Source organism: Channa argus, chromosome 16 (assembly GCF_033026475.1).
Source record: "Channa argus isolate prfri chromosome 16, Channa argus male v1.0, whole genome shotgun sequence".
Lineage (NCBI taxonomy): Eukaryota > Metazoa > Chordata > Actinopteri > Anabantiformes > Channidae > Channa > Channa argus.
In genome coordinates, this window is record NC_090212.1 from 19,922,940 (window position 1) to 19,946,848 (window position 23,909).

The 23,909-nt window shown below is 44.7% G+C and overlaps 1 protein-coding gene across 7 annotated transcripts in view; it reads left to right on the forward strand.

Moving 5' to 3' along the window:
* The first annotated feature begins 360 nt into the window (after nucleotides 1–360).
* The window catches only part of fgfr3 (fibroblast growth factor receptor 3), a 64,132-nt gene continuing 40,583 nt past the window's right edge, over nucleotides 361–23,909 (forward strand). For all 7 annotated transcript variants that reach the window (XM_067479712.1, XM_067479715.1, XM_067479711.1 and 4 more), the window contains exons 1-3: nucleotides 361–847; nucleotides 4,763–4,982; nucleotides 23,456–23,719. In XM_067479712.1, coding sequence (XP_067335813.1) covers nucleotides 4,841–4,982; nucleotides 23,456–23,719 — 406 coding nt within the window. In that variant the 5' untranslated portion in view covers nucleotides 361–847; nucleotides 4,763–4,840. The remainder of the gene's footprint in view (nucleotides 848–4,762; nucleotides 4,983–23,455; nucleotides 23,720–23,909) is intronic.

A 23,909-nucleotide genomic window follows, 5' to 3' on the forward strand; every position in this document is an offset into this window, starting at 1 on the left:
ACGTTTTAATGATGTTTTATCATTTACATTCAAGTTAAAGGCAAATAGTGAAAAGCAGCGCAGACAGTGTTTTACAGTATATTAGCATTTAACAACCCCAAAGCTCAATAAGCAACTAAAGGAAAATGCCCCAAAAAGTAAAAACATGATATAAAAAAATTATTCACATGTTTTTGCAGCGTGTGCAGCACTTAATTAACAGGCACGTTTCCATAAGCTTGTTTCTCTATTTAGTGCACATTTCACAGAGAAACCGTTCACGCAGTATTGCGTCACCGTCACAGTAAAATGCGACTTTATTTTGAAGGTCCGCACCTGCAACTCTTCCTGTGTCCCCGGTCTCTCTGCCTTGACGGCGGCACCGCGCTGCTCTTACTTCACAGGCAGCCACCGGAGGAGAGCCACCAGTCCGACTTGGTTGATCCGAGGCGACGTAACACAACGACCGGCGGGAGAGCAGCGAGGAGCCGGGTTCTGTGCGTCCCCGTCCCCGTCTCAGGACACTGGCCCCGCCGCACGACATGATGAGCGCACTCCGGAGGTTTGGACACTGAGGACAGCTGCGCGCAGCGGAGAACGGGATTTAGTGGAGAAGTTGGCGTTTTCCAGCTGCGGTGCCCGAGCCGGAGACGCTCGCAGGGAAGTCGTGAAGGGGGATTTCAGACTTTTATTGTTTTCCACTGTCGCCAAAACTGCGCTGCGAAGAACGAGGACGTGCGGATTTTAAAGTGCTTTTGGGTTTTTTATGTATCTTAGCGGAGAATTAAGGCTGATTTTGATTTCATGAATTCCCGGTGACGCCTGAATCTGAAAGGCTACGATTTGTCGTCTAAGCCGGACACTTTGAGTAAGTATTATTATTATTATTATTATTATATTCGTATTATAATATCACATTATTATTATTATTATCACTCACAGGACAGTGAGAAATAGCTTTACTTCCTTGTAGATGAGAGTTGGACAGGTTGAATTCTTCAGTCTGTCAGTGTGTGTGCGTGTGCGTGCCGTGGAGCTTTAGGGATCGAACCCACGGTGTACTGTAGTGCCATCGCACAGGTGACGCAGTGTGTACAGCTCCTCTGTCCAGTCTCTTATTCTGTGCGTAATCGTCGCGTCTCGCCCGGTGTCAGCGCGTCAAGGACAGAGTGTCAGCGTGCGTCCGTGGTTCTGGTTCTAGAGAACGAGCGCACGGACGTGAATCTAGATTTTTCTCTCTATATACATATCTATATCTATATATTGATATATATATATATATATATATATATATATATATATATATATATATATATATATATATATATATATATATATATATATAGATATAGATACGGTGTCTATATATAGAGATATCTAGATATCTCTCTCTATATATGTATCTATCTATATATATATATATAGATAGATATATATAAAATATTCTGGTGGTGGAATTACGCCCGCTGCGAAACTTCAATCACAAATGGAAAATGAGGAACTGGCCGTTGAGCGGTTTTTGATAGTTTTCAGCGAGAAGAAACTTGCTTCAAGAATTTCTGAAGAAATTCTTTCTCAAGCTGGGACCCGTCTCTTTTTGTCCAGTGTTAAAATGTGGACACTGGACCATTTTGTCTTGTTTTGTTTTTTGAATTATCGCATCGGGATGCATCGGGTGGGATGATCCTCAGACGCGTCTGTGGCGAGTTTGGTTTGCATTCGTCACGTTTTCAACGTTTCTGTCTAAAAATTCATCGTGAAAAAAGTAAAATATAGACTTTGATCGCCGTCCTGTGCTCGTGAGCACGAACACGCCTTTTCTCCTCACTGCAACAGTGACGTCTCCCCTGCTTCGCAGCACAGATATGAATTACACATCAGCCTCCCTCTCGCTCTCTCTCTAATGTCTCTGATCACTCTGAAGTTTCTCCAGAAACCCCCCCCCCCTCCCCATCCCCACATTGAATGAAGGAACTGTGCGGTTCTCTCTCCTCAGCAGCAGATCAGTCATCCTCTCTTCAAACACACGCGCATCAATGGGATTCAGATGTGGGTTTTGGCCACTCGGCTCAGTTTAGACTCGCACCATGTCAAATCATCACCGGAGAAAACGACCTGATTATAGCAGCGAGCGAGAGAGGAGGAAATGGGGGGTGGGGGGGGGGATTAGATTTTGGACTTCTTGCATTAGCTTATGACGTTTTGGAGCCATAAAACAAGCGTGCTGGTGATTATAGCTGCGCTAATGCTGCAAATTAATTGCATCTATTGACCCAAGGAAAAAGTGTGCGTCAGTCTGATGCGTTTTCAATTAGAGGCGAGCCTCACTCACACTGAGGCTCCAAATGAGACTCTGATTGCCTCTTTTTATTAATAGCCCATTAGCAGGAGAACGGCGCATTGATGGGCTACACCCTCATTCAGTCCATTCATTCTGGTCTTTGTAGTAGTTTTACCTCATACTGCTCTTATTTCGTGGTGTTTTATACCTCAGCAGTCCTACATTCACAGAAATGTCCCCACCTGCACTATAATGTGTCAGGGGCAGCTTGAGCACAGTCAGTGTTGAAATCCACCCCTCTGGTCAGCTTGCATCCTCCGTGTCAGGCGGAGTGTACAAGATGCGTTTACGAGTCCTCCGCATGGGAACCCGCAGCGCCTCACACCTGGAGTCACGCTGCATCTCTGACAGCTTCAAAGCGCCTCTCACCTGAGTCTGCGTTTGAGGGAGGAGGGGGAGAAATGAAGACGAGTGAGGAGGACAGAGAAGACCGAGTGAAGATGATATGAAAGCCCTCTGCTCGGCTGCCGTTTGCACTCGTGCTCTCCCCCCCCCAAAAAAAACCTCTTATCCCCCTTCCCCCAAAATTAAGTCGATCCGGCCCCGGCTGTTGATCCTCCGGCTTAATTATTAAAGATTACTGGTGGTGTGCGGAGGTGTGACTAACATGTGACCGCCTCGCATTGATCCTCACAGAGGGGAGGGGGATGACAGAGATTTGAACCCTGGTTGAAGCACTTTCCTGCCTCAGAGCTGCAACATTGTAAAGATGGTTCTGCATGATTAATGTGCATCTATTATTCACAGCAGCGGTTGTGTTTCCCTTTCATGCTTAAAGAAAATATTAGCATGCAAACACTTTTGCAGGCTTTGAACTTGCAGGCTGGGTCTTCAACATCCATGCCCCCCCCCCCCCCCCCTCTTTTTTTTTTCTTCTGTGCTTCTCGAGTTTTATTAAGTGAACTCAAAGTGTTTTTAGTTGCTATCTGTGAAGAGTTCATTTTCAGTGTTTAGGGCACAGATAACCCACTGCTCTGAAATGTTGCAACACTTGGCTTGTTCCTCAGACTCAATGAATCACTTTGGACCTGAAGTAGTCTAAACTAATACCTGTCACCAAATTAGTCAACCCTGAGCCTGTATTGTTTTCCAATCTCTTCTCACATGGCTCAAGAGGCTGTCAAGAGTCTTGTCTAAACAGACGTGCATGTTGACATGAACCAACCTCGAAACCTTGTCACCTCTGTAAGTGAGCTGTGTGTGTGTGTGTGTGTGTGTGTGTGTGTGTGTGCATGCCAGAGAAAACAAGCTTCAAATCAGAGAGGCCTGCAATCAGCTACCTCCACACCTGTAGAGGGAAGGCCTTATCGTGCTGTATCAACAAACTGCGGCGGCATGTAGGCGTCTCGTGTTGTAAGAACGCGAGGATGGGCTCGCAGAGGAGAAGAGCAGCTCTGCACATGGAGAACATAAAAGGCCGCAGTGTGTGAAAGGTGCAGGCCCATCTGTGTTTAGATTAGGCTGCCTGTGTGTTTGTGCTGCTTTATCTGTTCATGTGCGTGTGTGTCATGTTGTGAAGTTTCTGCGGAGAAGAGTGATAATGTGCAAACACAGCCTGGCAGAGCTGGACCGCTGAGCAAGGAGTGGGGCACAGGTCCTCCCAGGGAAAGAAAAACAGTCCTATTAAGGCCTAAGACAACACCACCTTTCTCTAGACTGTGTGTGTGTGTGTACAATACACCTCTGTATGTGCAAGCAAAGCTCACTGTGTTCGCATGTGTTCACCCAAGCTGTGTGTTTGTCAGGGTGGACATCTCTTAACCGATGCTATTCTGAAGCTGGACAGAGCTGCAAACATTGTGTGTGTGTGTGTGTGTGTGGAGTGGGGGTTGTGCTTTGCTCCTCTGGGCACCTCGCTCACAGCTTTCTCTGAAAACTCCGGGGCATTCCAGCGTCTCCCTGCTTAAGCAAACGGGGAGCAGAGCCCTTCGCTGTCGCTCGCCGCAGACGCCACGCTCCCCTCCTCCATTCTTTCTCCTCCTCCTCTCCCTCCCTCCTTGCGAGCCCCCGGGCACGCTGGCCAACTGATACTGTTAGTTTGGCATTCCTCATCCCGCAGGAAGATCGGTGAATCCGAGTCAATGGATTGTTAAACCGTGCAGAGGAGTTTCTCGGGCAGAAAAGAGTCTGGTGGAAGGTGTAGCAGGCTGTCTAGGATTGAAATAATGGGATTTTTCTCCCTCCCCAACTGCTGCAGCAGCCTTATTGGATTGGTTAGTGAGCTTGTATTGTATTCCAGTCTGTGCATATAGAAGGCTTCATGTGCTCAGAGAAAGTTTCTGCAAAGAGGGATCTTTCACCTGGCGTGTCAGGTGAAACCATGCTAGCGTGTAAACGGACCCTGAGACGTCTCTGTTCTGTGTGGATTTGATTGAATGTTCTCGCTTATCTTCAGCTCTGATGGATTTTTTATTTTTATTTTTTCATGTTTGTTGTTTTCAGGTCAGTGGCGGGGACTTGTTGGATGGTTTCTTGCAGCTTCTGAGGCCGCCTTTCTGCCGGACAGCATGCGAACGGAGGATGTTGTCTGAGTCGGGCCGTGCCGCTCTGCGTCTCACCTCTCCATCCAGAGGAATGACGGCTCTCTGGTGCCTGCTCTGGCTTTCCTTCCTCCTGCCTCTCTGCGTGACTCCGGCCAGGCTGCCCAGTGCTCAGCCTACAGGTGGGAAACATAATACTCGAACACCGGCACAAAGCGTGCGTGCTGCTGATAAAACAATGAATGTCTTCAAGGAAAGTTTGAAGCAAAGGGAAGATTGTTTAAAAAAGTTTAAACAATTCACACAGGTTTTTATTGAGCACTTTTTCCTGATTGGTTGGTTTTCGTAATTACTCAATTGGTATTTTGGCATTTGTCATTTATTGAGCAATGCTTAAAGTTCAACTTCTCCAATTCTCAACTTGCTCCCCATGGCTTTAGTTTAGGGTGTAAATATACAATAATGCTTTAAATTTCTCTCCGACCTTCCTGTTTTAAAATATTTCTCTTCTTCTGGTTGAAAAAAAAAACTCCAGATGACATCATCCGGAGGAGTTTTAAATCATTAGGAGCAGCAAGATGACATAATCTGAATTGAAGGTTCCTCCAAGTGATGTCATCTGGAGGCAATAAGACAGATATTTCTAATATAGGCAGGTTTAAGGGCGTCGTTGTATATTTACACTCTTAACTAAAGCCATTAGGAAAATGGGTGAAGTTGCCCTTTTAAAAAAATCCTAATTCCGGATAAAAAGATGCCTGAAGACTTCTTGTCCATAACCAGGAAAGACTGTGCTTCATCTTCTATAATAATATAGAAGCAGTTTTTGTGTGTCTTCATCACTTCAAATATGTGTATTTCAAAAGGGCCCATTTGTTGTATAGGTGAATGTAGTGGTTTTATTTATTTATTTACTCCTTTTTTTTTTTTTTTCATTACGAGGAGGATTTAATTGGACTCTTCACGGTTCGCTGAGCTTAGTGCGCTTTTCCCTCTTTCTTCTCAAGGCAAGAGAAATACCCAAAGATCAATCCAAAGTAAACGCCGACTGTGTTTGCTTTAATCTCCTCATATTGCGTAAAAACAAAAAAAAAAAAAAAAACACTAACACAGCAGAGTAATCTTTTTCTGAGGCGTTAGCCAAGTGTTATTTTTTGTTTCACCCCCTCCCTTTTTTTCTTTTCATGTGAGAGTTATTTAAAATGAGCCTTTGACACACTTTACACACTACAGTGCATTAAGAAAGAGCTGTGTGCGTGAGTGTGTGTGTGTGTGTAGTGCTATGTCAGGGCTGACTTCTTTGTGTGAACAGACAAGAAATTGAGATGAACTTAAGTCACAGTCACAAGTGGAGAGTCACAAATGAGGACTTGAAGCTTGACTTGGGCTTTACTGCTGCTGCTCTTGGCTTACGTGCGACTCAACCACCTGACTACTGAACTTGACCTGGATTTTTCAAAGCCAATAATGATAAAGTTTCAAGTTTTCACCTGGAAAACTCCTGGAACCAAAACAATTGGACCTTTTTTACTTTTCAGATTTCGGCCGCTGCATCTGAAAACGTGTGAACATTTTCAATTTTCCTGAATCTTAAGCAGTCGGATGCTTAAAGAACTTTTAAACTCTGCAACAGTCTCTTACTGTCCCTCTGTTCACAGCATCTCTCCCCTTTCAACGCCTTTGCCCTCTTTCACATAAAAACAACAATGTTGTGATTCTGTCCACCTGATTGCCTTCCCTTCAGCGAGCCATCACAGCCCATCATGCTTGGCATCATTCAAAAAGCGAAGTGTGTGTGTGTGTGTGTGTTTTTTATTTTTTAAACCCCTGAGGGTGGCGGGGGTTCAGGCTGTGATCTTAGCGTACCTGCACGGTATGCAGACATGGCCAAACACAGCCACGACACACAGAGGAGATTATTGTTTCACGTTCCTAATGTTTGTCATGTTAAGGTGGGATGATTAATCGCAGGTGAAGTGGCTGAGGGTTGGCTGATAACAAACATGTGCAGCCAGGTTTCCCGTAGGGACATTTCAGAGGGAGGGGAAGTTGTTTTTAAGCTGAGAATCCCACAGAAAAACTCGTTTGTAATAGGATTTATGTTCACTGTGACTCATTATGCCTCCTCCGGTCATAAGTGAAATACCTGGTGAATAATGTCTGTGTTGTGGGGTCTTTTCCAGAAACGGTGAAGGTCAAAGGTTACCACTAGACGCTTCTTCAGTATTTAAAAGGATTTCTTTGTCCTCTCGCAGTAAAGCGTATAGAATAATGGAGGTAAAGAAAGTTGTGAGGTGCACATGTAGCGGCCTTGGTGCCCGTGTGGTGTCTCCCTTCGCGGCCTCCAGCAGAGTTCCCCCACCTCCACAGATGGACAAGCAGTAGGGATAAAATGACTTTCGTTTACTGGCAGATGGCACGATTTCCCCTCAGCCACCGCAGCACCGGGCTACACAATTCTCACTTGAGTTTGTGTTTCTGCACGTAACACTGTGTGTTTGTGTGTGTGTGTGTGTGTGTGTGTGCTGGCGATGGTGGGGCAGTGGCGATGAATGTGCATGTCGGGGTCAGGTGTTAAGGACAAAATGGCCTCGGACGTTTATAGGAGACGTGTTAAATCGTAGTACAGCGAATTTACTGTACTGCACTAAAATTCCCATATGGTTTTTCTGTATTCATGTAGCTGTTGTAGCACATTGAGTGGATGTGATTACTAGCCAACGTGAGCCACTTTAGTTGTGTGTTTTTACTAGAAAGAAATCAAAAGAATTACTGTATAAATTCAGGTAATTGAGCTAAACACCAGCTGCTCTAAGGACCAAATTGAAAACTCTCTGGTCTGTATTTATACTTGTGTGGGGTAACTGTACACTGTGGCCTGCATGTGTGTACATGTGTGTGATGTGCAACCCCTCGTTTCCATTGGGTCCACCGTAATGTTGTCTCAGAGCGCAGCGTTATTTATTTCTCTAAAGGCCGGTGGCATTTCCAAGTGTTTTGGAATAAAAATAAAATGTTAACCAAAGTGAGAGGCTGACGACAAAGAGCAGAGGCTGTGTGTGTTTGTGTGGGTGTATTATTCTTCTCCCCTCTGTATTTACTGACCACACACACACACACACACACACACAAACACACACCTCCCAGCGTTCCCCCCGCAGAGCTCAGATGAAAAATGCCAACAGTTTTTTGCCAAACAGTGTGTGTGTGTGTGTGTGTGTGTGTGTCACATAGCAGGCCCACGTGAAGTCTACAGTTAAGTGAATGTTATGTCTGTATCAGGAGAGGCAGTTTATGAAAGGGAGGCAGTAACATGAAAAGATGGAAAGATGGAAATTAAAGGATAGCAGTTTGTGTGTGCGTGAGTGTGTGTGTGTGCGTGTGTGTGTGTGCATGAGGTCACTGACTCTCCCACCCCCCTGGCAAGGGCTGTAAATGTCAGCAGGGGTTGTTTAGGCCATTAGGAGACTCATTAAAACCTAAACCATGTACAGGTTCTATACTTCACTCACACACACACACACACACACACACACACACACACACACTGCTGCTGCTGCTGCTGTGTAAGACTTCCAGAGTACTGGAGAGGTCTAAAACAGACAAGTGTGTGTTTGTGTGTGTTCATCCAGCTGTTGGGTGAAGTGTTCTTCAGCTGCTCTCTAAGTGTAAAAAGTGAACTCTGTGTGTCTGCAGTGACAGAGTGGGCTCTCTGAACTTAGCGCTGTTTGATGTGTCCGCCCTTAAGCCACAACTGTCACTGCTCCACAAACAAGAAGCCTTCTAGTTGACCTGCGTGTCCCTTTAGTCCAGGGCTGGGGGAGACGCTGGAAGATACCATCCGAGATGACGGCGAAGTGGGGGAAGAGAAAGTGGTCAAAGTACAAGCTTGTGATGGACTGAATTCTGATCCGGATAATTAGCAGACTGTGGAGCAGGGATAACTCCTGCCCCACAGAGTCTCTGAATCACCTGTAAGTCTCTGTCCACAGAACTGCTCAGCCCTTCCCCTGGGTAGTCCACGTTCCTCCGATCAGCCCAGTTTGGCAAAGACTGTGGGTAGTGAAGTGGTACCTGGAGTTCCCAGAGTGAGTAGAGTAGAGTCAAGTTGAGTTTGGCCGGTACCTTGTGTCCTATCTGGTGGTCTGTGAGTCCCCACTCTCGTCCATGTTTGTATGGCAGCCAGGAGGGCAATGTATCACACGTCAGCGTATCTGGAAGGAACTTTGTTCAGGCTGAGACACTGTGGATTACTTTTAGTGTGTCCTTCCCCGACAGGCTGACTCTTAGGATGCTTTCTTCTTTGAGGGAAACTGGCCTGGTTTTACATGTGATGTTAAAATCGAGCCACAAATATTCATTAGGTATTTTTAGCCCGTGACAGAGATAAAATGGAGCTGATTGGCATTTAGCTGAATGTATCTCAGATACCTCTGCATCTCCAGGGTGTGTTTATAGCAGGGTTATTTTCTCGAGTATGATGGTGGTGCAATTTTCTGTGGAGCACTCGGCATTACCACCCTTTAATCATCCCATTATGTAAATGAGCACAGCTCCATGTGTGGGCTTTACATGATTCTCACAAAATTGGACCGTTCATCACAACTGAAGTGTAAAGTTCCTCCAAGTGGTTCCTCTTCTCCTGCAGCAGCACTTTGGCTTCCTGAGTCTCGAGCATGAATGTTCATTTCCCTGGCAACTTTATCAAGAAATCTTTGGGCGAGCGTGCGAAGCGTGCGGGCCAGACAACCGCTTTGGAGGAAGACGACGTGTCGAACAATGGCTGTTCTACCCTCAGTCCATCAGGCGCTTAATCCCGCGGACACTTCAGACACTTTTCTGGATGCGAATTAAATATTAAACACGAGCAGCATTTAACACGCGGCACCAGACTACTGGAAGAAAATGCCACAGGATTAATTAAAGGAAATGTGTAAAGGAACCTGTAGAAGGTCCTGAATTTGCATCGTGATCAACGTCCTTCAAGCATATTACGTATTACGTGTTTCATGTAGCTGTGGGTATTATCGCATAAACGCAGTATTTTTTTGAAGGATAACACACAGCTGGCTGCATAATCAACTTCCTGTATTAAAATACTACTCAGTAATGCAACCATTCCAGTACAGAAAGCATGTGTTGAATGTCAGGTCCAGTTTTGTTTACTCACGGCCCCACATCACCCGAAACGTGTGACTAAGACAGATGACTGACACTGGCTCAATGAAAACAGCTGTAAACATAAGCAGCTCCAGAACCTTTTTAACGGGGCGACGGGGCCAAGGAAATGAGTTTTTCCGAAATACTAAACTTTATCTGATGTGTTTGTATGTAATAAAGTGTTGGTTCATTGCAAGAAATGCTGAATGTGCCACTTTATGCATTGTTACATGTACCTAATAAATAGGATTTAATTAAAAAATAATAATATTTTATATCAAGATTCTCTATTTATTTCCCATCACAAACCGTCAGTTTTACCCCCCGCACCCCCTCCTCTGACCGAGCCCCCTGATAATAGTTATTTATTAACACACACAGTGGACATGGAGCAACATTAGCATTCAGTTTAAGCCCACGTCCTTACTGTGCGTTTAGCTCGGGACTTCTCGTGCACACCCAGGTGAGCCTTCGGTGTGTGTGGAGAAATGTAGCAGACATCTGTGAATCAGTAGGTCATTGTCAGCCCGCAGCCTTCGTACGAACCCTGTCTATAGGCCACAGACATGTGTGTATTAATACACCTCATTAATGTCCTTTGAAACCCTCTCTGCGTGCTGCTGCATGAATTATGGATGAAACTGCAGACCTGACGGTGTGTTCTGCTTCACCCCTGCCACCTTTTTTTTTGGTTTGTTTCTTTTACTCCTTTTATGTCTTTTCGTTTTCACTCCCATTTAGCTCACACACACAAACACACACAGACATTATGTGACACCAGCATGACACGGTTTAAGCTTAAAGTTTCCCCTGATAGCTCCTCATTTTCTCCCCTCCCCTCCTATTTTGCCACGGTTTCAAATCCGCGTCAGTTTCTGAGCCCTTTGATGGCGGCATGTACCGTCTGTGTTAGCTTAATGATGCATTTGCGGCACGTCCACACACACCTGTGCGTGTCCTCTTGCTCTGCCGCTGGCTGCGGTGCAGGGTGGTTCGTGGCCCGCTGGCTGACAGCGCTGTTGACATACAGCGATTTTAATTGCCATGCTCTCCTCAAGGAAGCTGTTGAGATACTTAACAGATAAGGCAGACGTGGGGAAGGGAACAAAGAGGCTCGTTGTGACTGCCTTTGGATGGTAGGCAGAGGAAAAAAAAGCGGCGGCTCATTTCAGACGGAGCAGCAGAGAAATTGGACAAAGTATTTTTTGTTCTGTGAAGTGATAGTTGTTGGCGTTAGATTGAAAGCTGGGCCTCTCTTTCTTACAGACAGATGGATTTATGGCCACCTTTGGCCCAAATCCAAGATGTTGACTGAATTGTTTTGATTGACGGTAATTGCAAAATGGAGCCAACACAAACTGCCCTCATGCATGTTTAAACATGTTTGCATGGGAGTGTGTGTGTGTGTGTGTGTGTGTGTGTGTGTGTGTGTGTGTGTGTGTGTGTCCCAGCTTTAAGCCAACTGCACTGAAAGAGTATGTTTTGTTACTGGCAAAGACACACACACACACACACACACACACACACACACACACACACACACACACACACACATAGAGTTAAGCCCCTTTATGCTTCTATTAGTAATTTGACACATATTACTAATGTTGCTTGTATTTGCTCAGTCGTTGTGTTTCTGTACTGTGGAGCTTGACGAGCTACATTTTTGCACAATGAGCGGCAGCACTATTTACAAATCACATAAGCCTGTTTCACATGTGAACTCGGGCCAAGGTCAGGAGAAATCCGCCTCGCACATCGGCCAGAGTGGCGACATGTGACAAGTTTCACACGGCATCTGTCTGTAGGTCAGTCTGCACGGGAGAAACTGCATCATCAGCACACAGGGGGGCAACATCACAACATGATGGAAAACTGGTTTACAGCACAACGGAGCCGTGCATCTAATCTAATCAATAGGATCTTTTCTGTTGATCTATCGCTTGACTACAACGGCAGATAATGTCAGGAAAGACGTTGAAAGACGTTCTGGACAGGCACGGACAACCATTCACTCATCGCCTCCAAATACCGGAGAGCAGACTAAACGCCATCAGCTGGAGAATGTGCAGACGTGACAAACATTCTCTTTATTGTGCATCAGATCGAGAGCTGGATTCGTGAGCTGCTTATTTTATCCTGTGCGCCGTGTTTTGTGCCAGGTTGAGATTACACAATATCTTCGTCTGATACGATGATCTGTGTTGGATTAGACTATGACAGACTCGTAGATTCGTGCCGTGACTTGACTGACAGATATGACAGACCACACAGTGATTACAGACACAGCCTCCTGTTGATGCCAAAGACCAGGCTGAGATAATGTTATGCCTGGATGTTTGTGATGATGTTTGTCTTTACAACTATCGTCCATTAATGGATGGTTTGTTAGTTTAATGTTATACTCCCCGGGTTGGTTTTTTCTCTGTGGCCTCTTGAGGACAAATTTAAAAAAGCCGCCAATGTCATTGCCGCACAAAACGTTCCTCTTTTGCACAGCTCCACTTCATATCAAGAGCAGCTTCGATCCTCTTTTACTTCATCACGTCCACGGTCGCCTGCTGTGAAACACTATACAACATTTATTTCCAATCTGGACGCCCTGCATTTGTCGATTTGGCTCATGTTGTGTGGTCTAAACTCGGCATTAGTGGAAATCGACGGATACAGCATCAATCACAAGCAAGAACATCCCATTTTTTCGCTTTCTCTCAACACGCGTGTGTCCTGTGATGCCGCCTCACAAGTCCCTCCTTTTGTGCACATCTGCTGCTGGTGCTTTGAGTGGTACTGGCGAAGGTACAACAGGTCACACAAGTCACGGAAGCTACGACTGAGCGAATGCAAAAGGCAGCCGTGTCTCGACCAGCCAAACAACGAGGGGTCCATCTCTTAAGTCCATCTGAAGTTTCTTCTTTGCTTGCTGACCAGAGGCAGAGGTGCCCGGTCTGGCTGTGCTGCATCCATTTACATTTCTGTGAATGGAAACAGAGAGAGCCAACAGGCAGGGTGTGTGTGTGTGTGTGTGTGTGTGAGAGAGAGAGGGTGCCTGTGAGTGAGGTTGTCTCTTTCATCACCTCTCTCTTTTTTCTTTGTTGTCTCTGCTCTGTCCAGCCATCCTCCTCCTCCATCCTTCCTCTTCGTCTTTGTGTCTGCCTGCACTGATTCAGGTTTGCTTTTTTGGGTAAAAACCCAAAGCCGCGTATACAAGATTTACACTGAGGTAGAATAATTCAGATCTTCCAATTCACCCTTTCCTCCTCCTCCTCCTCCTCTTCCTCTTCTCTCTCCCTTTCTCAGCTGCTTCATCCATCTTTGCTCACCTCTGCTGCCGCCGCCGTGGTTGTTCAAAAAGATTCTGGTTTTACTTGTGTGCCCTCACATGCGCTTCTGTTTAAAGCCCCCCCACATCCATGGCAGCTGACACATCTAATATTGAAACCAAACTCTGCTTCTTTCCCTCCCACGTCTTTCCTTCTCACCCCCCCCACCCCCCACCCCTTTCTCTCTCTCTCGCTCTCTCCTGCCTTATGTTATTTTGCTAGGAGAGCTGAAATAATAAACCCGTGCACCCATCTACAGAGCGTAATGGAAGTCTTTTCTCCCTGGAAAGAAGAAAGACAACTTGACAACTTTCTCCTCACTGGTGGTTTATCCACTCTGTATCACCACAGCGTCCAAATCGGAAAACATTAGATCGTTTTGAACTTTTTTAACCTTTTTAGACATCTGAAGCATCATGAAAACCTCGTTTGACTTTTGTCATCCCCCTACTTCAGTTGTGAGTTCATTCAGTTGGTTTCTGCCTGAAACATGAAGCATCTCATAAGAAAGCCACAAAGACAGCTCAGGTGAACACTAGCGATTTGGTAAAGTCAGATATTTTATGGTCATAGTAAGCGTTAGTATTGTATGTGTTGCCCTTTAAAGCATCAATTTGTCCTAAGTGGTAAAGAAAACTTTTATTTTGTGTTTTGGATTATGTTCTTTTTCTGTGTTTTATATAATTTAATTTTAAAATCTTTGGGTTTTTGGTGTTTGGTTGGAAAAACCAAACAATTTAACGTTTCCGCTTTTGAAAATCATTAAATTTATTGCTTGAAGATGAGATAAACCTTTATTTGTAATTTATATTGCTACAGCAGCGGAATTCGGAAATGTGTAGCAAAAAAAAAAAAAATGTGCAATGTGAAAAAAATCTCTACAAATAATAAGAAAATATGAATAATTATACAATCAAAGAGCCAATCAATTGACACCCAGCTTCATCAATCAACTATTATGAGATGATAAACCAATGGCCAGTGAGCTGCCTCACCTGAACAATCAAGAGTCAAGTGCAAGCGTTTTGCTCAGTGGCACATTGGCACTGGTTGAACATTCTCATGTGTGAAGTGTTGTACTGTTGCACTGTGCTCCTTAGGAAACTCCATTGAGTTTATAATGAATGGCAGTGCAGGAGCACGCTGGAGTGAGGACAAACGGGCGCAGTCGCCGTGGTTACCATAGATGCATCAGGATGTCTGGGTACCTGCAGAGCACGGCTAACGTGTTAGCAATGCTAACAATCTCAGGTTATGAAAATAGGAAAAAATGAGGCTTTTTTTAAAAAATTCAAAGTTAATGTCTGACTCCAGCTGTTCAGGCTGTGTTCATAGAGACGCTCCTCTCCTCTGTGGCCTGTTTGTGCTGTACGTGAAGGCAGCTCCGGGAGGGAAGCAGAAGGGAGGAATGGTGGGATTAGAGGCTTTCCTGCTCCTCTCCTGCTCTCAAAAGCAAACACACTGCACACAGCAGTCCTGTGTCCAAGAGTCTCACCGCGTTCACACCCAGGGGAGCTGAAGTGCAAATAACAACGTCCGTTTTTACTTTGTCTTCGTCTCGTCGCTGGAACAGACAAGTCCTGACGAGAGGGATTGTTGAGTGGCTGAAATGACAAAAAGGATCACAGCGGGTCAGTAGAGTTTAGGCAGCTCATGGTGACTGGAAGCATGTGGCAGCTGAGACGAGGTTACAACCAGGCTGAGAGAGACAGACAGGCCCACGCAGTCCCACCGCACTAATAAACAGCATCGTAAACAAAGCAGTAAAGGGTTTTATGTCCTGCTGACTCCAGCTCGGGGACACACCCACCCTGCTTCCACCTTCACACCCTCCTCAGATGAAACTGTTGAAACAAATCCAGTTTCCTTTAACTTGAATACATCAAATCATGTTTAAGTTTAACCCCCCCCCCTTTTTTTTAGCTTCCTACATGAAGATGTAAATATGCCTGGATAAAATATATATTTTTTAATTCTAAAGTCAGTGTGAGATAAGTTTTTTTTTATACAGTAAGAGTACAGCACTGTGTGTGTGTGTGTGTGTGTGTGTGTGTGTGTGTGTGTGTGTGTGTGTGCCATTACACCGATCACCCTCCATGACATGAACTGTGGTGTGTCCCCTCACACACCACAGCGCAGCATTATTTCTGAGGGCAGGTCATCCCAGCTGGATTGTATCAGAAGTTGTTGTGTCATCAGGACAGGGTGCTGGTCAGGGGGGGAGCAGAGGTCAAAGCTGAGCGTTTTGATCAGGCGTCGTCCGTGTTGTGTCAGTGCGTGTTTGGAATTTGTTTCCACCAGCTGTTTCTTGTCTATGTGGTGCCTTCAGTCGACGATTTGAAGATTTTTACTCTTTAATATCAACATAACAAGGTTGTTTTCTACATGTCTTGTATTTCAGAACCGCTGCAACACTGTTGCCTCTGATTAATGTGAAAGCATGAAGCTTGTCTACAACATTAATGGTTAAATATTTCTTTTTACAATTGTAACATGAAACGCATAACTACTCTTTAGGAGCCATTGGAATAACGTATTACTTGTGATAACAGCAACAGTAACTTTCAGTAGACAGCGTTTTCGTTCTTCATGTCCAGCACAAACCTTAGGTGTTTTGTGCTTTTGCCCCGATTTCAGTTTCTTGTCCTTATGGGAGCTCTTCCCCTAAATCAGTGTTTAGGAATCAGAATCCTGAATCTATATTATGTTTTGAAGGAAAAAGTATCTATATAGAGAGCTCATCCCCTAAGAAACAAGCTTTGGAAAAAAGAAAAGCTGCCTTGTAATCGGATTGGTTCCTCCGTGTTGTTTAGGGAAGTGTGATTATGTTGTATAGTAGCCCCGCACACACTTTGCAGACATCCTGGCTTTTGTGGGCCGAGCTTCTTACACTTGTCTGTTGAATTGAAACTAGGCCAGTTCGTCTTTAGAATGACAATTACCGTGGACCAAACCCAGGCCCTATTCTGAGGCTGGAGGGATTCGGCGGGGTTGGGGTGGGGTGGGGGTGGGGGTGGGGCTGGGGGTCGATGATGAGTGTATGAAAAGAGCAAAGGCGATTGGCCGCTGCCAAGTTGCTCTGGATGTACAGTAGCTTCCGATGCTCGTTAGCACAGCCCAGTTATGAGGGCCAGACGCTGGAGAAGGGGGTGGCAGGGTGAGCCTGGCACAGGCCGGGGAGGGATGTTTAGAAGCAATGTCTATCTTTAACTTGATTTTAGAGGCTCTTTTGATAAAGCTCAGCTCAGCTCTGTGAAGAATAGAGGCAACAAGCTGGGGAAAGCCTCCCTCCCTCCCCTCGCTCTCTCTTTTCTCCTCTCTTCCTTGATCTCTGCCGAACCATCCCTCTTTTCTCTGCATCTCCTCCTGGCAGGCCCCTGCTCGACGGTGTGAGGTTGTCAGGCTGGCCCAGATTAAGGGTATTGTCCGAAGGTATTTACATCCGGCCAAACCATATTAAACAGAGATTAGGGGTTTTTGCTGCACATTGCAAAGGAGGCAAAAAAATGAAGCGGGTGAAAGAGAAGAGGGAACGTTTCCAGGACGAGCAGGATTTACAATTGACATAGCCGTGAAATGGAGGAAGAGAAATGTGCTCTTTATGGGGTGGGGAGGGGGTGATGGTTGGGGGAGTGGATCCTGTTTGAAGGTCATGTGATGCTGCCTTGTCTGAGGGGGTGCTGAGTGTGCCAAACGTTTGGCAGCTGGTCCAGTTTCCAACATACTGTAGGAAGCAGAAGTAAAAGAGAATCCGTTGGCAGGACGCAGCCAGCAGACGGGCGGCTGTGGAGGACGTTACAGTCTGAACCACCCGCCTGTCAACATGTCTGTGGCTCTTCTTCTTTTAGAGGATATTTCTTTTTAGTACAACTCCGCAGCCTTTTATCGCTACCCCTTCCTGTAGGTAAAAACATGTGTGACATGGGAAGTCCAGCTGTGTGCCACACGCATAACACGCAACATTAAACACATAATCTGCATAACCATGTAACTTTGTTCAACCACCACAACTTGACCTTCACTCTAGACTGTCCCTGAACTCATCACGTCGGAGAAGCTGTCGAAAACTGATCCACTGCCTCTACATTTTTAGCTTTTTGAGTGATGGTTGTGGTTCAGCTCTTTTGAAAACTCAACTGAAACCTAAATCGCTCATAACTGCTGCACTTCGTTGACCTCCGTATTTCCAGATTTCTGCCATTACTTTTTTATGTGTGAAGCACATAGAATACATACAATTACAGCATGTGATCGTGATGACTCAAACTGGGAAAACAAGACTCGAGCAACAAAACGAAATTAATCGTTAAGTTCAACATGCGCTGTTGCCACTTGCAGAAACGCACACCGATGAAATTTACCCACATCTGCACACACATACTGTACACATTTACATACCAGCTTGACTCTCAGCGACACACACTTGCAAACCAATTGGCCGTGAGTGATCACCAAAATATGGAAAGTATTTGCTGTCTCTCTTCCAAAAGAAGTAGTCCAGATTTTCAGTAGGAGAAACAAACAACTAATTACCTGTTATTTAAAAAAAAAAAAAGAAAAGAAAGGAATTTGACACTGAATTGTTTGCCACTGGTTTGGGAGCAGCTTGTACTCCAGATGTTGAAGTAATGGCTCAGCGCAGTGAGGAGGTGGAGGACAAAAGAGAGCTTGATAAAGACGAATGTCTGGAATCCATCACTTTCAAAAGCGGTTTAATGCAGATATGGCTTGAAAAAGTATGTGTTGCTGCTTTTCTACCAGACTCTTTAAAAGTACCTGTTAAGCCCCAGAAAGAAAGGGAGTCCTGTAATCTTTGACTATTTTTGATCCCTCTTGTTGGCCTGTTTAAACCTCTGTGGATGCTGTTCTATGCAAAGCGGCATGGGCCAAATCATATGTGTTTATTCTAAAGCAGTTTAAATGATGCTAATAAATTTGCAAACTTTTTTTTTTTTGTAAAGACATCAGGTATTATTGATAACACAGCACAAATGAAACTCCTTGTCTGTCTCCTCCAGAGCAGAGAATAAATTCATCAGACCGTCACCGCAGTGATGCCTTGATTTAGTTGTTTACTGACAGATGTGAAATTCAGAAAATGCCTTCCTCACTCAGAATCTCAAAGAGGGATGCTCATTGGAAAACACTGCATGCAGCAAGACTGAGCCACAATTTAAAGATCCAGTCCAGATCCAGACTCATTTTAACTTTAACTTGGAGCTGATTTTCCCAGTTTTGACTCACTCACTTGGTGAAAAAAGCTTAGACACTAATGTCAGAATGAAAAATGTGCTCAGGAAATGTTAACCAAGCTGACAATTGCTACTTTATGAATTTGCTCTGAAAGACTGAGCGTCCAAAACAGGAAATCAATCAGGGACTGTGTACTTCCTTCAAGCCTGCGCAATCTTTTACTTGTGTACTATTAGTGACAAAATACTGCGTGTAGACATTTTCCTTGCTTTTCAGCTTTAATTGCCTGTGTTATACAATGTGATGCCAGGGCTCACTCAAAAATGTTGAAACGGTGAAAAATGAAAACACACATTCCTTCTTCTTTTTTAATCAATTCTTTGATCCAGAGCTAAATTTCTGTCAAATTTCAAAAACGGAACTCATTATTAATGCGACAGCTTCATTGGGTCCCTACAGTAAGTCCTTACATCTCCTTGGAAAATCGTGGATTTACTGTGTTTATCCCTGTTCTCCTCTTGTGACCTGATACGATAGCAGCCATGGTGACAGCTCCTGTGTCGAGTCTAAACTACTTCCTGTTACTCCAGGTTCCCTCACTCAGTCCCTCTGTGTGTGTGTGTGTGTGTGTGTGTTTTTGAGAAGGAGAGAGACGCAGGCATGGAAAGGCTTCCCACATAAAGGGGCCTTTTCATCCCTGGGGCCGCCGCCCGCTCGTCGGCCCCTGGAGAAGTTTGTAGAGGATAAATAAACCTCTTCAGACGCGCAGAAAGGATGGAGTCTGTGAGCGGTGGACAGCACGCCGCAGCATCTCAAAGAGAGACTTTATATTATTCTGAAGGACTATTTGTTATGATATTGAGCCGAGAGGTTCAGAAGGGCCAGGAGGGCAGGGGCCTCTTGATTTATGGAGTGACCAGCCCAACAAACACACACACACACACACACACACAGTTGTACATTTCCAAACTCACATACACGTTTACACACTCTAAAAGTGCATATCACACATTGCTTCCAGCTGGACCAAGGTTCCGCCAAGAGTTATCGCACCCCATTCAAACACTCACACACACACACACACACACACACACACACACACACACACCCACAGGGAGTCGATAGCTCGCACATGCTGCACCGGACGAGGAAACGGCAGGAATGTCTAGATGATATCAAGCTAGATGCCACCAGAATGCTGCAGCCACGCATTCATATGCTTTGTCGGAAACGGCTCAGGTCAAATTAATTCATGAAGGGCTTTGATGGCAAACAGGAGCGTCATCAGGTGTTTCACTGAGAACAAAGAATGCATTTACAGAGACGAATGATGTGAGACAAAAGCCTTTGAATTAGTGATTTTAACCCACAGCACAAGTATGTACAGAAAAGTGCCACACAGCCATCGTCTACTATTGTTAAGCTTGCCGCAGAGTTACCATAGGCCAACATATCCGGCCTGTGCTGGTCTTTTTATATATTTATTCTTGGCATATTTGTCTCTAACTTGAGAAAATTGAAGCTGGTTTTGCAGCGAAATCATAAAGCTAAAGATTTGAGATACTGTAGACATTACAGCAATTTGTTACAGTGCACGAACTATGTTGCCTATTGTCTTGTTCTTAGGCTCTTATGTGAGACGGGATTTAGGGGGGGGTCCTTTGCCCATTTTTTCATGATCCGTCCATGACATCAAGCAGGTTGTGTTAGTGGGCCACCTTTAATGCTACGTCAGAACAGTAACCAACAACCAGTCCGGTGCTGGTAAAGATTCTGAGTTCCCTTTTAGAAATTGCTGAAAAACCTCCTGCGGTTGAAATCGTACCTCATTGCAGTTTCTCCAGGCCTCTTTTCACTTCATTAGTCCTCACTGTCAGATGCAGGAAACCACATGAGGCAAACTGGCCCCGGTTCAACCTGCACTCGAAATTCAAACTATAGCTTAGTTTGTTTTCTCCTTGTTTTCTCCCTTTCACCAGCAGCGGGAATGTTTTCTTTGGGGAATTTAAAGTGCTCATTCACGAATTTGCATTTTTCCCTGTGACACCCAAACATGAGCACATTTCAAAGAACTGTCCCTTATCAGTGTGGTCAAACCTGTGAACTCACAGCTTCAAAGGTCCAACAAGGCAGCTACAGTCTGTACTAAGCTCCGCGGCCGGTAGATCCGTCCTGAAAGGTTGTGCAGTGGCACAAAGTGAAACCTTTCAAACCAACTCTACTTTTATTCACAGCACCTTTTTTTTCACCTCACTTAAATCTGCATTTCAAAGTGCAGGATCTGAAGCAGGAACAGATATTTTGTCATTGACGAAGACCAAGAAAAGTGAGCTTTGCTCTTTTGTGTGACACCCGAGTTTTTAATGCACGAGCTGTACATCTGTGCATTGTTCTTTGGGTAAATTGCATTTGTTTAGCCTCTGGCAGTGTAAACATGCAGGATGTGCACCATCTATTTTCTCATGCAGGATCAAAGCAGAAGTGTCTTCACTGGATCACACAAATGCACTGCTTTGCTTTGCTATCAGCAAAGGCCAGAGTTTGTTTTGTGTAAGGGCGTGCGAGAAATATTGGCCGGGCCCAAAGTAGTTGATTAGAAAAACCCGTTAAAGCAGCATAATCATACAGTGAAGTGAACAAAAAACCTTCAGCCTAACGTAGTATCTCAAAACACCATCCTCAACATAGACATTTCTATATTCTTCACTCTTTTTAAACTTCACAACCACATTTTCCATTTAATGGTGTCCATGTGATTTTCCTGTTATAGAAATGAACTGATCAACAGTTTATTAGGTTCAACAAGCTCCAACTATTATAGTAAATCCTTCTTCATGAAGATTTTTTTTTTCTATATATGTAGGGTATGATGACAGATTTATGTAAAAACAAAAAGGCTTATTCAATTTTAAACTATGGATTAAAGGGCTTGTTGACCATGGTGATAAAAAAAAAAGTGTGAAAATTTAGATTCCTCATTTGGTTGAACTTTAAGCAGGAAACATGCGCCTAATACAAATGAGCTGTTCATGTGGAGCCTGCGTGCTGTTGCTCGTTCAGAGCTGCCAGAGGAGGTGCTGCTCAAGTGCTCGGGGGTCCATAAAGCCGAAGTGAGCTATGAGTCTCTGGAGATTAGTTTATCTACCCTATAAAGCCCAGTTCCCCCTGTTTAAGATTTTCTAAGACCCATTTTCTCCTTTTCTTTCACAAAGGTCATAAGTAATACTCCAAAGTAGAGGGCCATTCATGCTGGGCTTAAATTTATGCTCTCTGCACCGTGGCCTCCCTGTTTTTCTACTCCTGAATGGGCCTTTTTGTTTAAAAAAAAAAAAAATGCTGTAAATATTGTTGTCAAAGCCAGAGGCCTCGCTGAGAACTGCACAGCCACGTTCAGTACTTTTTTGACCAGTATTTATAACAAGTCTTACAAGACACGCAAAGCAGTCCACAACTCATCTCTTCACTTCACTTTATGTAAGACAGACGGTCCACAGGAGGACACCTTTTATTAAAATCTACCATTGTACTTATAGTCACGGAAAACTTTAGTAACTGGAGCTTTTAAAGAAAATAAGACATTTGGAGATTTGTTTAGCAAAAGATTTCTGAGAAAAACTAGATTAGATGTATTGAATAGCTGTAGTTATGTATTTCTTTTGTAGATTTAATTGCTGAATTTGAGCTCATGAAATATCAGCTGTGGATTGGATTTTTTTTTCATATTCTATGTTTCAACTAAACATAACGTCTAAAGGTCTTTTGATGTGCTGCCTAATTGTAACAGATTTCTGAGTAAATTATTCGGCACAATTCATTTAGCTCCATAACATTGTGACATTTGATGCTATTGATGAGTTTAAAGGAATTTATCACGTGTAATGGAGTATTCCTCCTTTTGTGATCTATCTCTGATCATTCACATACAACATATAAGTCATACCTGGCTGACAGGCAGGTTCAACTCTACCAGTTCATGCAAACAAACAGCACCTCTGTCTGTCTGTCTGTCTGTCTCCTACACTCGCGTTGGTCCACACCTGCAACCTCCCTCACACTGAAAGCATCCATCCATAATTCACCGCGCCTATTATGTATTCCCCACGAAGATCGTCTAGCCCGGGCCGCCGCTCATTTCAAGCTCACCTCTCAACTCCAATTTCCTAAGCTCAGTTCGAGGTTGTCTGTGCGAGGGTTGCGTTCATGTTCGCTGCTTGTCAGTGAACCTCTGCGGGTCAACATTAGGTGTACTTGCATCATAAATTACGCTCTTAACACATCTCTTTCACTCTTTCCCAGGGGTGGGGGAGGGGGCTCATTCAGACTTTTACAACAGCTGCACTCTCGCATGTGTATTCATGCAATTGCGAGCTTATAAGTGCCCTTGTGTGTTTGTGTACATTAAGGCGTCACCTTGAATGGTTGCCAGAGCAACCAGAGTGTGCATGAGGTCGTCTTTCTTTATCTCTCCCTGACGAGGATGGTGTGTAATTGAGGTCTGGATGAGATGACACCTCTGATGAGAGGAGCCACAAGGAGACCCAGTGTTTATTTATCCAGACGTGTCCCTCCATCCTCAGCGGAGGTCGGCATCCCCAGTGAAGCTTGTAAACATGTTGATTTTTCCCTGGCTATAACCAAGCTGGCACACGGAGCGCACGGAGTAAATGAGCTGGTGTATGACGTTGGAAGGTTGAAGAGGAGGTGGAGGGGGGGTCAATTTCCACACAGCTCAAATATGTCATCTGCTTCATGCTGGAATAAAAAGTTCCATTTTTCCACAGGCAGATTAGCTGATAGCTGGCTAATGGGTCGGTGCTTAACTCTGCATTAGTGGCTCTTTGTTTCAGAAAAAGATTGGGTTTGTACACGAAGAAAACTCAGATTTTGTTTGGGCAAAAGTTTATTAAATGCTTAGTTGCTGGAATTCTACAAAATATACCGATTTCTGAAAACCAACCACGTCTTCTCTCTGTGTGCAGACTCTGTGTCCAGTGAGACAGCCTTCCTGGAGGACTATGTTCTTGGCGTGGGGGACACCCTGGAAATGTCGTGCGAATTTCAGGGCTCCTCAGAGCCAGGAGTGTGGTTCAAAGATGGCGCCAGCCTGGTGCCTAGTAACCGGACGCAGCTCGTGCAGAGGATGTTGCGCATCATCAACGTGTCATACGAGGACTCCGGAGTCTACTCGTGCCGGCTCGCGCACAGCAACACGCTGCTCGGCAACTACACCATCAAGGTGACAGGTAAGAACACGGGTTAAGTTTCTAGTTTACGGGGAAAAGTTCTCACACACAGGTGGAGCTAATATGTAGCTGGGGCAAAGTTCGATCCAAGGCCTCAATTCACATTTGGTTGTGATTTTCAGTCTGAAATGAGGAAATCCAAGGGAATCACGACAAAACTAATTGCTCGTGAGATGTTTAAAACATTAAA